We start from the raw sequence: 17,066 nt of genomic DNA, 5'->3' as shown, positions 1-17,066 counted from the left end.
AATGGGGAACTAGGGGAGGGCACCAGTAAATGGGGAATTAGTGGAGGGCACCAGTAAATGGGGAACTAGGGGAGGGCACCAGTAAATGGGGAACTAGGGGAGGGCACCAGTAAATGGGGAATTAGTGGAGGGCACCAGTAAATGGGGAATTAGTGGAGGGCACCAGTAAATGGGGAACTAGGGGAGGGCACCAGTAAATGGGGAACTAGGGGAGGGCACCAGTAAATGGGGAATTAGGGGGGGCAACAGTAAACTGTGGCACAGCGGTAGTTGCTGCCTCAGCTTCAGATCCAGGTTTGATTCCTACCACAGGCGCCTTCTGTACGGTTTGTACGTTCTCCCCGTGACCGCGTGCATTTTCTCAGAGATCTTCGGTTTCCTCCCACACTCCAAAGATGCACAGGTTTCTAGATTTACAGGTTTAAATGTAAATCGTCCCCAGTGTGTGTAGGGCAGCGTTGTGTGTGGATTGCTGGTCAGTGCGGACTCGCACTGCCCCTTTTAGAGACCCTTTTCTCCAGAGATGCTGTCTGTCATGCTGAGCTACCCCAGATTTTTGTGTCTATCTTCAGTTGAAACCAGCATCTGCAGCTCCTTCCTATGCGAAGCTGTTCTTCAGTCTGGACATTTGAGCTTTCAATCTCCTGTATCTTCTCCCAGGATGGCAGACATCCTTGATGATACTTCCGTGAAGATAAGGTCATAAGTTGTAGGAGCAGAATTAGGCCATTCGGCCCATCAACTCTACCCCACCGTTCAATCACGTCTGATCCATCTTTCTCTCTCAACCCCATTCTCTTGCCGTCTTCCTGTAACCCTCGACATCCTTACTAATCAAGAAAATACTAATCTCCATCTTAAAGATATCCATTGACTTGGCCTCCACATCCTTCTGTGGCAATGAATTCCACAGATTCACCACCCTCTGACTAAAGAAATTCCCCCTCATCTCCTTTTCTAAAGGTACGTCCTATTATTCTGAGATTCTCCCACTCATGGAAACATCCTCTCCACATCTATCCAATCTATCCAGACCTTTCACTATTCGGTACGTTTCAATGAGGTCCTACCTCACCCTTGTAAACTCCAGCGAGTACATGGACTTACATGAAGAAGTCCAATTCAATATTGGGACAGTTACACACTACAACAACCCTGTTGTTTTTACCTCTTTCCGTAATCTGATCTGATTGTCAATCACCTGCTGGCTATTGGGAAGCCTATAATATAATCTCAGTATATGATTGCAACTTCCTTATTTTGCACTCTACCCATATCGCCTGAGTAGACAGATCCTCCAGTATGCCTACTCTGAGTGCCGCCGTGACATTCGCTTTGATTATCATGGCAATTCCACCTTTTAACTCCCTCTCTATCACGTCTGAAACATGCTAAACCCAGCCCAACTGCCTGTGCATGGTCCATATCCCTCTTTTGACTGTCTGTCCAATGCCTTTAAATGTCATTATCATATCTACTATTTCCTCAATGCAGCGAGTTTCAGGCACTAATACTGCTCTCTTTGTAAAATAAAAACTTGTCTCGCAAGTCTCCGATAAGCTTTAACTCATCTCCCCACCTATAGGGACAGGCTTGAGCACGAATGTTCTTGGAATTTCCCTTCACAAGCAACCCAATCTCGGAGGAAACATGCATAAGCTTGAAATGGAAAAGCTTTTCCCACTGAGAGTTGGGAAGATTCAAACAAGAGGACATGACATGAGAATTAAGGGACTGAAGTTTAGGGGTAACATGAGGGGGAACTTCTTTACTCAGAGAGTGGTAGCTGTGGGGAATGAGCTTCCAGTGAAGGTGGTGGAGGCAGGTTCGTTTTTATCATTTTAAAATAAATTGGATAGTTATATGGATGGGAAGGGAATGGAGGGTTATGGTCTGAGTGCAGGTATATGGGACTAGGGGAGATTATGTGTTCGGCACGGACTAGAAGGGTCGAGATGGCCTGTTTCCGTGCTGTAATTGTTATATGGTTATAACAAACAGAAGCAGGAGTCAGCCTGTGGCTTCTGAATCCTGTTCTTCCATTCAGTGAACTCCTGGCTGATCTGACTTTGGCCTTGACTCCACGTTTTGCCTGTTCCCCACAACCCTCAACGCTAAGGTTCTGAAGGAGAGCGATTCAAACTGCTGAAATTCAGTCCTAAATGTGGGTAAATCGTTTCAGAGCAGCCCAGTAGCACAGTGGTACAGTTGCTGCCTTGGACCCGATTTCAATCCTGACTGTATGGAGTTTGTACGTTCTCCCTGTGACCTGTGCGTTTTCTCCAGGTGCTCCCAAATTCCAAAGACATGTAGGTTGATAAGTTAATTGGTAAATTGTCCCTAGTGTATAGGATAGAACTAATATATGGGTGATCATTGGTCGGCATGGATGCTGTATTTCTAAATTAAACTAAGGATTTAAATTGATATCAAAAATTATTTAAAAAAATTCTTTCCTATCTGTGAAACTAATCTTTCTTCCCCTGTTTTTCTGTCCCTATTGATGTAACTCCCACTTTCTCCTCCACCGATCCCTTGTTCTTTTCTTGATCCTGGTCGAGGAGCTGTAGTCTTGCAGTTTTGTTCTCAGTGATCCCAAATTCCTGCATTGCTCATGCATTCAGCACTTGGCAAGGCAAAGATCCCCAAAGTAAAGTGTGCAGGAAGCAGGAGATACAATGTGCCCATTCCAATGTGCTTTGAGTCAGCTTTTCACTCAACTGTTAGTTATAAAAAACAAGTCCTGAAGCTAACCAGCAAAGGTGTGAAGGGTTTCGACCCGAAATGTCACCCATTCCTTCTCCAGAAATGCTGCCTGTCCCACTGAGTAACTCCACCATTTTGTGTCTATCGTCAGCAAAACATTTATTTCCATTGCTGTTGCACTATTGTCCCTTACAATTCTCCCATTCACATCATCTCCCCTCATTCACCCTTTCCCTTCATTTGCTTCCTCCTCATCTCACTCACCCCCTCAATCACTCTCACGGCCCCCCCTTCATGCACCCTACCTCCCTCACTCACACATTCCCTCTCACTCACCCTCTCCCACCGTTAATCATTTCCCATCACTCACCCTTTCCATTTATTCACCCCATTCCCCTCACACCCCCACAGTCACTCCTGCCACCCCCTCTCTCACCCACTGGGCCCCTCCCCCTCACTCACGCCCCAACTCCCTCCCTCACACCCTTCTCCTTTCACACCCCTCCCGTCTTACAAACCCTCCCCTCTCATAAACCCTCCCCACACACAAACCCTCCCCACACACAAACCTTCCCCACTCACAAACCCTCCCCACTCACAAACCCTCCCCCTCGCACACCCTCCCACTGTAGCACACCTCTGACCCTGTGACCCTCTCGCACACCCTCCCCCTCTCGCACACACCCTTCCCCTCTCGCACACACCCTTCCCCTCTCACACACACCCTTCCCCTCTCACACATACCCTCCCCAATCATACACCCCCCCTCCTCCACACAACAACCCGTTCCACTAGTCTCACCCCTCCCCTTCACCCCCTCCTCCTCACACGCTCCCTGTCTCTCACACAATCCCGTATCAGTCACTCTTCCTACTCAGCCCTCCCTCCCTCTCACATCCACTCTCCCCTCACTCATCCCCTCTCCCTTCACTCACTCTTCCCTTACACGCCCCTCTCCTTTCACTCACCCCACACACTTTCACCCCCCCCCCCCCCTTAGTCATTCTCTCCCCCTCACAGCATTCCCCAATCCCTCAATCATCCCCCTACCCCTCACACACCCCTCACAGGTGGTTCCTTGGTAACCCTAAGAAGGTCTGTGAATAACATTTAATATCTGGAAGCACCACATGGAGCCATATCATCTCCTCGGACCCCCGATCTAATCTCATTTACTTGAAATATCTATCTGGATGGGCCTATTGAAATAACGATCCGGCCTCTTTAAAAGAAGATGTTCCTGTCCTGCAGGGGCAGGCTATGTTCCACGCTGGACAAGTTCAAGTAAAACATTACCTAATGTCCGGGCAGATGGGATTAGTTTAAATTGGCATTTAGTCAACTCCGTTGTCATGAGCTGAAGTGCCTGTTTCTGCGCTGTACTGTTCTAAAGTTCTAAAGTGTTTTTAGTCGCTGCCAGCGCTCCCCGTAGGGAATTGAGTCAGTCAATTAGAAAGAATATATGCCACTGTGCTATGGTTTGTGACAATCTCCCCAGGTACTCTACCTTTGCCATGTATGCTAAAGGAAATTATTTTCCTTGCTTTGTTCTGACTGAGCACAATCTGTTTGCTTCTCCAGCTCGGCAGCCCCCAGCAGAAACCCAAGCGCCTGCGGCTCCTTGTAGATGTCTCTGGCAGCATGTACCGCTTCAATGGACTTGACGGCAGGCTGGAGCGCTCCATGGAGGCCGTCTGCATGGTCTTGGAAGCCTTTGAAAACTACGAGCAGAAGCTAAAGGTAAAGCTCAATATGACTGGCAGTAGCTGACTCAGTGGTTTGGAAAGACAAGGCAAACAGGCAGAGCGTATTACAAAGGTGAACAGTCAGCTGTTCCATTTCCATGTTTCTCCCCCATACCCAGCACATTTGTCACATCAACTATCTAAATTGAAAAGTAGTGAAAACTCTATTTCGGCAAACTTAGATATGGTTCTATGGCCTATCTCACCAGGGACTAACTCTACAGAACGTTTTTCCTTCCATTATTTATTATGTAAAAGAATATGTGTGTTGTGGCGGCTCCTAAGGGTCGTCCCATTATACTGCCGAACCCCTCGGCACAGGAGTGGTGCAGTCCGGAGGCGGTCCTTAGCCGGACGGTATAAAAGGCAGGGTTTGGGTGCCATCTTTGCCTGGTTTCGTCTTCCCCTGAACCGGGAGGAAATAAAGTATAGTGCTTCTTAAACTGCGGACTACTTGTCTCATTTGAGACCCACGCACTACATTGGTGACCCCCGACGCTCCATTGGCATCATGATGGAGACCGAACAAAGCCCTACCTCCTCACACGCCAGCCCGACCCTGTCTCTGGACGCGGTCTCCGTAAAACTGCCCAGCTTCTGGACCACACGGCCGCTCATCTGGTTCCAGCAGGCGGAGGCCCAGTTCAACCTGCGGGGCATCACGGTCGATGCCACCCGCTTCTATTACCTGGTGGGAGCCCTCGACCAGGATGCGGTGGAAGAAGTATCGGACTTCCTCGCAGCCCCCCCGGACAATGACAAATACCTCGGCCTGAAACAGCTCCTGCTCCAAATTTACGGACTAAGTAGGATGGAGCGGGCAGGTAGGATCCTGCATATGGGTGGCCTGGGCGACCGGCGGCCATCTACCCTCCTAAAGGACATGGTGGCATTATTAGACGGGCACACGCCGTGCCTGTTGTTTGAATATACTTACCTGCATCTGCTGCCGGCCTACATTCGATTGCAACTCACCGACGCCTCGTTTGCTGATCTTCGGGCCCTCGGGAGGCGCGCCGACGCCATGTGGTTGGCGCGCCCTGATGACGTCAGCGCGCTGGGCGTCAGCAGAGACGAGGTCGCGCTCAGGTCGACGCGCCCGGATGACGTCAACGCGCTGGACGTCGGCAGGCACGCCGGTGACGTCAACGCGCTGGCCGTCGGCAGGAACCCCGATGACGTCAGCCCAGCAGCTCCCGATTTCCTCCGGTGGGGCGGGGGAGCTGTGGAAGGAGTGACAGCTCCAGCCCGACGGCCCGCTCGATTACCCCCAGCGGCAGTGAGGGGTACTGCACCTGCAGTCCAGCGCCAGCAAGCTGCAGGCACCACCAGCAGGAGCAGGCAAGCTCCAAATAACACAAACAGAAGGAGCTGGTGCTATTTCCATCAGCGCTGGGGTGCTGCAGCACGACAATGCCGCCAGCCGTGCACGTTTCCGGGAAACGCCTGGGCCGGCTGCCAATAGTCCCCGCGGTGGCCGGCCAAATTCACCGCCTTTTCGCTTGGGATCGGCGCTCCGGGACTCGCTTCCTCGTGGATACAGGTGCGGAGCTCAGCGTCCTGCCCCCTTCGCTGGCCGACATTCGTTCCGGTAAGCGGGGGCCCGTCCTCACCGCGGCGAACGGCAGCCCCATCCGCACATATGGACTGCGCATGGTTCCCATCGTGCTCGGCTCCTGCCATTTTTCATGGAACTTTACCGTTGCCGACGTCTCCCAACCATTGCTCGGGGCCGATTTTCTCCGGACGCATTCCCTCATGGTGGACGTCGGGCGTCAGCGTTTGGTCAACGCCACTACAATGGAGCCGATCACGTTGCGCTTGGGTCAACCGGTGGGACGGCCACTGGCGTCCGTGGACTCCCGATACGCACAAATCTTGGCTGCGTTCCCGGACATTCTCACTCCGCAGTTTCATTCGGCAACCCCCAGCCACGGAGTTGTACATTATATCCCGACTACCGGCCCACCCCTCCATGCACGAGCACGACGACTGCCACCAGATAAACTGCGTCTGGCACGGCGGGAATTCCGCACGATGGAGGCCTTGGGGATCGTCTGCCCTTCGAGCAGCCCTTGGGCGTCCCCACTCCACATGGTCCCTAAGTCAAGTGGGGGCTGGCGACCTTGTGGGGATTACCGACGGCTGAATGCTGCACAGGCCTTTCAGCGCCTCATGGACGGGGTTTGTCGTGACCTCGAATTCGTGTTCGTGTACCTGGACGACATCCTGGTGGCCAGCCGCTCGCAGCAGGAACACTGCGCTCACCTTCGACAGCTCTGTCAGCGGCTCAGCGAGCATGGTTTGGCCATCAACCTGGACAAGTGCCGTTTTGGGGTCAACGAAATTGACTTTCTCGGCCACCGCGTGACTGCGCAGGGCGCGGTTCCCCTACCTGACAGGGTTGACGCCGTCCGTCGGTTTCCCCGCCCACGCACGGTGCGTGGCCTGCAGGAATTTGTCGGCATGGTGGCATTCTACCATCGTTTCGTGCCATCCGCGGCCCACATCATGCGGCCCCTGTATCAACTTCTGGCGGGTGGGCAGCAGAAGAGCGTTGAGTGGACCCACGGGGCGGAGGCAGCTTTCGACGGCGCGAAGGAGGCCCTTGCTCGGGCCGTGCTGCTGGTGCACCCGCGGGAAGATGCCCCGACTGCTCTCACTGTGGATGCCTCGGAGTCGGCAGTTGGTGCTGTGCTGGAGCAGCTGACGGGCGGAGTTTGGCGGCCTCTGGCCTTCTTCAGTCGGCACCTCAACCGCGCGCAGACCAAGTACAGTGCGTTCGATCGTGAGCTCCTGGCTCTGTACCTGGCTGTGCGCCATTTTCGTTACTACCTGGAGGGCCGCCCGTTCACCGCCTACACCGACCATAAGCCGCTCACTTTCGCCCTGCAGAAGGTTTCCGACTCCTGGTCCGCACGTCAGCAGCGGCAGTTGGCTTACATCTCCGAGTACACCACAGCCATCCGCTACGTCAAGGGGAAAGAGAACCGGGTGGCCGACGCATTGTCCCGCCCTGCTATAAATGCCGTGTTCGAGGTGGCGCCCGGATTGGACTATTCTGCTCTGGCGGCGGCACAGCTCACGGACGACGAGGTGCCCACCTACCGGACTGCCATCTCCGGACTCCGTCTTGAGGATGTCCCTCTCGGTCCTGGGGGTATGACAATCCTGTGCGATGTGTCGTCCGGTCAGCCGCGCCCCATCGTCCCTGCCACCTGGCGCCGGAGAGTGTTCGAGGTCATCCACGGACTGGCTCACCCATCAATCCGGGCGACAACGGCACTGGTGGCAGCTCGCTTCATGTGGCACGGTCTGCGCAAGCAAGTTGCCCATTGGGCTCACACCTGCATCCCGTGCCAGACAGCAAAGATCCAGCGCCATGTCCGCGCACCTCTCCAGGAGTTCGGTCTACCTCACCGGCGGTTCGACCATCTCCACGTGGACATTGTGGGGCCCCTTCCACCGTCCCGGGGCATCACCCACCTTTTGACCATGGTGGACCGCTTCACGCGGTGGCCGGAGGCCATTCCGTTGGCTGACACCTCATCGGCTACGTGTGCTCGTGCGTTGTCCGCGCACTGGATTGCTCGCTTCGGGGTGCCGGCGCACATCTCCTCCGACCGGGGGCCACAGTTCACCTCCGAGCTGTGGTCAGCCATGGCTCGCTTGCTGGGGGTGCAGCTGCACCACACCACGGCTTACCACCCGCAGGCTAACGGTCTGGTGGAGAGGTTCCACCGGCAGCTGAAGGCGGCATTGAAGGCACGGCTCACCGGCCCGGACTGGATGGACGAGTTGCCGTGCGTCATGCTGGGCATCCGGACCGCTCCCAAAGAAGACTTGGCCTCATCATCGGCGGAGCTGGTGTACGGGTCGACACTCACAGTGCCCGGGGAGTTCGTGCCGTCGGCGCCGGAGCAGCAGGAAACGCCCTCCTCCGCCCTTCAACGCCTTCGTGAGCGAGTTGGCAGGCTCGCACCCGTCCCGACATCCCGCCATGGGTCATTTCGCCCACACGTGCCAATGGCCCTCACGGACTGCCCATACGTCTTCCTGCGCCGTGATGCCCACCGGACGCCACTTCAGAGGCCGTACGAGGGCCCGTTCCGGGTGCTGGAACACGGGCAGTCGACTTTTGTCCTGGACATGGGGGGCCGGCCGGAGGCCGTGTCGATTGCCCGTTTAAAGCCGGCGCACCTGGACATTGACCAGCCGGTGCTGGTTGCTCAACCTCGGCCCCGAGGGCGTCCCCCCTCACGACTCCCTCCACCTGTCACTCCACCTGTCCTCCCGCCGGCCCCTCGACCTGTCCCTCCACCTACGCCCCCGCAAGCCCCGGGATCTGCTGTCTTCCGCACGCGGGCCGGCCGGGTCGTGCGCCCGCCGGTGCGTTTTGTGCCTCTGGTTCTGGGGGGGGGTCCTGTGGCGGCTCCTAAGGGTCGTCCCATTATACTGCCGAACCCCTCGGCACAGGAGTGGTGCAGTCCGGAGGCGGTCCTTAGCCGGACGGTATAAAAGGCAGGGTTTGGGTGCCATCTTTGCCTGGTTTCGTCTTCCCCTGAAACGGGAGGAAATAAAGTATAGTGCTTCTTAAACTGCGGACTACTTGTCTCATTTGAGACCCACGCACTACAGTGTTATGATTGTGTTTATAATTTGTTTGGTTGTTTTGTTGTTTGTCGTTTGCACAAAAGTCCGCGAGCATTGCCACTTTCATTTCACTGCACATCTCGTATGTGTATGTGACAAATAAACTTGACTTGACTTGACTTCAGTTAATAATACAGTGCATCACGATTTAATATAGCCATTGTATTCCAGTGTATTGCTGACTTGAGCCTTACCAATGGTGAACAGCATTTGTGGAGTTAAGAGGTGAGGTACTTGCTGCAGGTAACTACTTGTTGCAGTTATGGCTACTTGAGTTCAGTTTCTGGCCAGTGGTGGCCCAAGTAAGGGACTTGCCTAACCCTCCTGTTTTAGATTCAACAAGTTCCCCTGTAGTAACATAATCAACTGCCTTGGTAGTCACTTAACAACTTCTCCTTTGAATCTTCGCACTTCTTTCAAATTTAAGATGTGCATTGGCCACAGCTCAGTATGCATCTTCGTTGGCTACATGGATTATTCTTTGTTCCAGGCCTCCTCTGGCACAATTCCCCAACACTTTCTCCACTCTCCACAAGGGCCCAATGTTACTAGTTACTCCTCGAATGCTCTGCCTTGCAATCTGCCCATCTTCCTTCTCTAATTCACATGGAGTACCATCGGCAAGTTTCTCTCTGTTTCCCAATCAATTCCTCCTCCAGCTGTCTTAGCAATTCTCTCTCAATAGTCTTCCAAACTCAGTCATTCCAAAACAGTACTGACAAACAGTCTCTTACTCAATTTCCTGCCATCTCTTTTTGACTGCCAATAAGTGCTGCCTCCTGCATGCATCTGGGACATGTTGATTTTATCAAATTCACCGCTAACTCCCGCCCTCAAATTCACTTGGACCATTTCTAATACCTCTCTCCCTTTTCTTCATTTCTCAAACTCCATCTCAGGAAACAAACTATCCACTGATATCTACTACTAAACCCAATGGCTCCCACAACTAACTGGCCTGCTCCTTCTCCATGTTCTCTGTTTTCTACCATCCCTTTCCCTCTGTCTCTGCCACATCTGATCTCGAGTGGAAGCTTTCCACTCCAACATCTGGGATCCTCTATTTTGAAGGAGTTCTCTCTCTCCCCCTCCCTCCCCCACCCCACCCCTTCTCACCTGTATCCACCTATCACGTGAGCTCGAGCCCCAGCTCTTTATACTGGCGACTTTCCCTCTACTTTTTCAGAAAGAATAAGATGGGATTAGTGTAATTTGATGCAACATGATCAGTGCTGACATGGTGGGCTGAAAGGTCTGTTTCCATTATGTATCACTCTGTGATTCTATGATGCCTATTTATTGTTATGGGAAATTGCTGTTCAGATTTTTTTCTATTTCCTACATTACAATAACAATATGCTTTGAACATACTTGGCAGTAGATTACAGTGGAACACCCTCGTCATGTATACTGCTTTTGAAATGCGAGTTATTTCCGTTTTAATTTGAAGTTGTCAACTGTGGTCTATAGACTGCACACTTCCATTCCCTCTACTGATATTTCAAATATACTCGTGCAGTTTTAATTTCTCTATATTCATTCGACTTTAGTTTGAATCCTTAAGTAGCTTTTTATCTGGGCTGTGTTTCATGTCATAGACCGAACCGGTAAATTATATTAACCCACCCACAGTCCCATTTGCTGGTTTATGTGCCTTCAGATAACAACTTGCACATGAAGCTCTTTCTGCCGCCTGTTCCCACCCTTCTTCTTTCCATTTACATCTACCCAATTAATGCTATAGCCAAGCAAGCACACCAATGTCTCTACTTCCTCGCAAAACTAAGGAAATTCAGTTAGTCTCCAATATTTCTTACCAATTCACACAGATCACCATAGAATGCATCCTATCCTGATGCACCACAGCTTTGTTAGGCGACTGCTCTGCCCAAGACTGCAAGAAATTGCAGAATTGTGGACAGTCTAGTCCATAACACTGACCAGCCTCCCACCTATTGATCGCATCAATATTTCACCTTGCCTCGTGAAGGCAGCCAAGATAATCAAGTGGGGTGAGATACCCATACTCTTCTTATGGAAAATACAAAAGCTTGAAAGCACAAACCATCAGATTCAAGAGTAGCCTCTTCCATGATGTTATCAGACTCTTGAATTGATTTCTCATAAGATAAGGATGTGTTCAGAACTCTCAATCGTACCTTGTTGCATCCCTTGCGCTTGTTTTTAATCTGCATTTTCTCTATAGCTATAACACTGTATTCTGAACTGTATTTCCTTCATCTTTTTGCACTACTTGCTGTATTCATGTATAGTCTGATTGTACAAATGGTATGATTTAAAGCCGTGTCCCACTGTACGAGTTCATTCAAGAGCTCTCCCGAGTTTAAAAAAAAATCAAACGTGTGGAAGCACGTAGAATGTATGTAGCCTGTACGTCGGAGCTTGGGGTCATCCCTTAGCGGCTCGTAATGCTAACGACAGATGCTCGGGAAGACTCGTGAAGATTTTTCAACATGTTGATAAATGTTCACGAGAGCCCAGAGTACCTACGAGTGGCCATTACCGTAAATCTTCAAGTTCGAATCAGGGCAAACTCGGGAGAACTCTTGAATGAACTCATACAGTGGGACAGGGCTTTTACGTAGATAGCACACAAAACAAGGTTTTTCACTATATCTCAGCACACGTGACAATAATGTCAATACCATTTGCATTCATGAATATAATAATAATAATAATAATATTTATTTATATAGCACTTTTCAACAAAACCAGTATTTGAACCAAAGTGCTTTACAGAGATTGATTAAATTAATTGAACAGATCAATGCAATAAATCCATACAAATCAAAAAAAGAGAAAAAAGAGAAAAAGAAAAAAGACACAGAAACAGTACACTATAGAAATCAACATGAAACGTCCCCCCACAGCAGAATTCACTGTGAGGGAAGGCACCAAAAATATCCAGTTCTCCCCCTCATAGTCCACCCGAGGTCGGGGCCTATATAGGAACAACAATAGGATATTCAACCATTCCTTCATGCCTGTCCTGTCTTTCAATTAGATCACTGCGGATCTATATCTTAGATCCACCCACCTGTCCAATGGTGCCTACTAAACTCATCTTCATACCCTTCAATTTCTTAACATCATTTTAATGTGTCTCCAGCTCTTCAGTAATTGTAAAGAGGTGGCTTCAGTGTGACAGGAAACTAGAGTTCACTGCAATTTTGTTCAGAGATTTTTGTCTAGCCTTCACAAAGTTAGCTTTGTGACAGTTGTACCTAGGCATAACACTGCACACACTTCAAAGTGCAGTGAGTACATAACAGAGCTGATTGATTTGCTTTTTTGACTATTTCCTGCAATTGGTAATATGCCAGTTTGTATCCTCACAAAATAAGTAGACTCATCTCTTCCTACTTATGTAGAAGCTAAACAACAAGAAAGCAGACCTGACACTCAGAGGAAATGCTATAAACACCACGGCTTCACTACCATCCCACCCACATCCACTACACTAGCTAATTATTTTCGTAAATTTCATTCATATCAGATTCTGCACAGTACTGTGTCAGGGGTGAAACCGCAGCAATATGTTTGTGGAGATTTGAAGAGCAACAGCAATTTCATAAAACCTTTGTGTATATCAGCGCCCAAGCATGTACGAAGTGTGTGTGTGTGTGTGTTTATGTGTGTTTGTATGAATCGATCCATATGTCACTGTACCTGATGATATACCATCTCTAAATTTTCAGACTCTGTATCTGACATATCACACTGGGCAAGCAGCAATCTTCTTTGGGGATGGGTCATAATTGACCCATCCCCAAAATCACATCTTTTGAGCAGGTCAGCAGCCAGTTAATCCACAGTTTAATCCACACTTCCTGTCTTCCGAGAGCACCTCCACGCTCTGAAGGCACACCCCAGGTGTAATGGAGTACATTCCATGTGTTAGATGAATGCAGCTCCAACACAGTTCATACAACTTAGCAGAAAGCAGAATGGATCAGCCCGAAGCCCCATCCATCGCTGTAAATGTTCATTTACTCCACAGTTGACTTCTACCAGATCGATTGTGAGTTTCTTGAACAATACATCCTAAACCCTCGATCTCTACAAGAGCAGTCCATGCATGAAAACATCATTGCCTAACATTGAAAGCAGAGGTGATTCACCACCACTTGTTCAAGGGATTTAATGTTGAACAATAAATATTGGTTTTGATAATGGCTTCGTACAGATTCAAGTAGAGAAAATTGCTCTATCTGATGTACTGTTTTATCTCTTCAGTATGACATTGTTGGTCACTCAGGAGATGGATTCAACATCGAACTAGTCAGAAGTGAAAAGATTCCCAAAAACAACAAGGAGAGACTGCAGATTATTAAGGTAATTTGTTTCGCTATTTTGGTTCTCACTGAACTGACTTTCAGTTATATGGGTTCATGTGGTCAGGTCTGCACTGCAGATGGGAGTAGATGGTAAGACTAAATAATTTTAAATTTGACGCTAATGGAATTTTTCAGGTGAGGATGCGGAGCCAAGGTAGGGCAAATGAAATTAAGATGCTGATTAATCAAAGGTAGACACAAAATACTGGAGTAACTCAGTGGGACAGGCAACATCTCTGGAAAGAAGGAATCGATGACATTTCGGGTCGCCAGTCTGAGGAAGGGTCTCGACCCGAAATGTCACCCATTCCTTCTCTCCATAGATGCTGCCTGTCCCGCTGAGTTACTCCAGCATTTTGTGTCTACCTTTGATTTAAAACAGCATCTGCAGTTTTTTTCCTGCTGATTAATCAAGATATTAGATTATTTAATTGGCTCTGAGGCTGATGGCTGACTCTGATTTCAATGAGTAAAAATAACACACTTATTACATACATTATAAGCTGCAGCCTAGTAGCAGAAAGGATCATGAGGATCAACAGCAAAGGCGGCCAGGCCAGTCTGATGTGGCTAATGTGATGAGTTCTGACAAAGGGTCTCCAACCTGAAACGTTAATTCAGTTTATTTTTCCATAAATGATAGCTGACCTGCCGAGTATTTCCAACATGTTTTATTTCATATTTCCAGCATGTGCTCTTGTTATTTTCATGGCTAGTGAACACCTCATCTCATTACCTGATTCACCAATCTTAAGATTGCAAACTGCAAAACCGTATCAACAATCATTTGCTGAGGATAGAATTGCAGATTTGAGGCATTGGTCAATGCCAATGTCTTGGACAAACCACTGTAAAAGCCACTACCTAAATTAATTTGAACGGTGCATTGTAGAGCTTTGATAACATTATGCACTGGGATGCAGTATAGACTGGTACATTGGAGATATCTTTGCTGGTGCACCTCAGCTCAATGCTCCAAAGGCATTCTGCAGCACTGTTATTTATCTATCGCCAAAGGACCAATGTTACAGTTGCTCCCGAGTGCAAGTGCCTTGCAGTGAGTCGTCTTCTCTCTCTGATTCACATGCAGTACCATCTGCCAGTGTCTCTCTGATTCCCAAACAATACTCTGATTCCCAAACAAATGTTCTAGTGCAGGGGTGGGGAACCTGCGGCCTTCTAGGCCAATAACTGTGGTCTTTTGAATGAATCCCAATTTTGTAGAACAAATCCTTTAATTTTATTTAAGAAGGAACTGCAGATGCTGAAAAATCGATGGTAGACAAAAATGCTGGAAAAACTAAGCGGGTGAGGGAGCATCTATGGAGCGAAGGAAATAGGCGACGTTTCGGGTCGAGACCCTTCTTCAGGTCTGTCACCTATTTCCTTCGTTCCATAGATGCTGCCTCACCCGCTGAGTTTCTCCAGCATTTTTGTCTACCTTTTATTTTTATGAATATGTTTTTGTTCATCTTTTATTATTTTTACTTTAATCTTAAAATGAACGTATTTAAAATACCAAAGAGTAAAAGAAGATTTAATGAAATAATCCTCCCCGACTGATGGCCACAATTAAAACATTAGTAAGTCATGAGGACTAGTTTAACAAAATAATGTACATTTTGAAGTATATCTAATTGAAGTTTCTTGGATGCGGCCTTACTAGATTACAGCTAACTTAATGCGGCATTCCAACATGAAAAGGTTCCCTACCCCTGTCCTAGTGACTCAATCAATATTCTGCCAATCTCTGTCGTGCCGAAACACTACTGTCAAACAGTCTCATTCAATCGCCTCATATCTCTATGTGACTTCCAATCAGTGCTGTCTGCCTGTGACTCTCCATCTCTCTTTCTCTTCCTCAGTGCATCATAAAAACATGCAGCACAGAAACAGTTGCATTTGATCAACAGGTCCATGTTGACCAGTGAACACCCATCCATATTAATCCCATTTTCTAGCAGCTTTCTTGTAGCCTTCAATACCTGGGCGATCTAGACACTTTTCTTAAACACCATCAGCAACTCTGCAGCAGAGCATTCTAGGTACTCTAGACAAGTGTTTCACAGAAAGGGTAGTATGTATGTGGAAGGAACTGCCAAAGAAAAAGGTAGAGCCAAGTACGTAGAACATTTAAAAAACATTTGGACTGGTACATGGGTAAGAAAGAATTAGAGGCATTGGGGCCAAATGCAGACAAGTAGAACTAGTGTAGGTAGTTGACTATGACTATACTTTGTTAACCATACTATGACTCTATTATTCAAGCTATCCAATCTAGATAATGACCTAGTGAATCTCGTCTGCACCCTTTCAAACACTATCATTGCTTTGTTATATTGTGGTGACCAGAACTGCATGCATTATTCCACCTGAAGCCTAACCTTTTATCAAGTTGGAGCATAATCTCCCTTCAGTTCTATTCAGTGGCCAACTAATGAAGGCCAGTATCCCCTATGCCTGATTAACCATGTCTCTACCTGTGCAGTTATCTTTAATGATCTTTGGACTTGAACACCAATATTCACCAATGTTCTTCAATATTGCCTGGGACCTTACCATTCATGTTATATGTCCGAGCCGCACTAGTGTTCCCCAAATGCATCACTTCACACTTATCAGCATTGAACTCCATCTGCCATTTCTCAGCCCACTTCACCAATACATTAATATCACCCTGTATCCTAAGACTAACCTGCACACTGTCAACAACTCCATCAATCTTTATGCCATCTGCATAGATCTGATCCTCTTGAGCACTATTGTCTGCTGGTCTGTGACTCTTTACCCATTCCATTTGCCAATTGCGCTCTTTGAATAGCAATCCCAGCTGGCTGCCACACTTTTCCATGTCTCTTACTCAGTCCCATCAGTCGATGTTCTCTGTGATTCCTAGTCATCCCGTAATAATTCAAATGCTCATCATTGACAGGAAGCACTGATTAGAAGTTACTACAAGAGTCCAGTGGGTGCGTGTGAGTGTATGTGAGTGAGAGAGAGACCGGTCACTGATAAATGTTTTCTTTGTTTAGACAATGCATGCCCATGCCCAGTTCTGCATGAGCGGAGACCACACTCTCGAAGGGACAGAACATGCTATCCAAGAGATTGCCAGAGAAGAGGCAGATGAGCATTTTGTCATTGTGCTGAGTGATGCTAACTTGGAGCGATATGGTATAAGCTCCACAAGGTTTGCCCGAGCCTTGACCAGCAATCCTCAAGTTAATGCCTTTGCCATTTTCATCGGATCCCTGGGCAATCAAGCAGAAAGGTATTTGCACTATACCTTGTGAATTTTGTATATTCCTTACATGTGTATTCCACAATCCCACAGAATGTTTAATTCTATATTAGAAACCTGTGTTCAAGTTTCACTCCAGAGAGCTGAGCCCACACCTCAGGCCAATACTTCAGTGTGGACTAAGGGGATGCTGCATGGTTAGAGGTTCACGTCTTTACTCTGCAAAATTCAACACGAGGATAATTTCGTGCTTGTTTGACTTGTGGCAGAAGTAAATCAAATTGTAAATCTGGAAATTAGATAGTTTTGGGGAGAATAATCAAATGAATTTTCTAAAGAAAATGTGTTTACTTTGTACCTTTG

The 17,066-nt window shown here is 48.4% G+C and overlaps 1 protein-coding gene across 1 annotated transcript in view; it reads left to right on the top strand.

Annotated features, from left to right (window-relative positions):
• The window catches only part of vwa8 (von Willebrand factor A domain containing 8), a 206,176-nt gene that overhangs the window by 185,712 nt on the left and 3,398 nt on the right, over window positions 1-17,066 (top strand). The window contains exons 42-44 of the mRNA XM_055644777.1: window positions 4,288-4,446; window positions 13,362-13,460; window positions 16,495-16,733. Coding sequence (XP_055500752.1) covers window positions 4,288-4,446; window positions 13,362-13,460; window positions 16,495-16,733 — 497 coding nt within the window. The remainder of the gene's footprint in view (window positions 1-4,287; window positions 4,447-13,361; window positions 13,461-16,494; window positions 16,734-17,066) is intronic.

Source organism: Leucoraja erinacea, chromosome 13 (genome assembly GCF_028641065.1).
Source record: "Leucoraja erinacea ecotype New England chromosome 13, Leri_hhj_1, whole genome shotgun sequence".
NCBI lineage: Eukaryota > Metazoa > Chordata > Chondrichthyes > Rajiformes > Rajidae > Leucoraja > Leucoraja erinaceus.
Note: the sequence above shows the minus strand (reverse complement) of the source record. Positions and strands in the feature narration are given on the sequence as shown.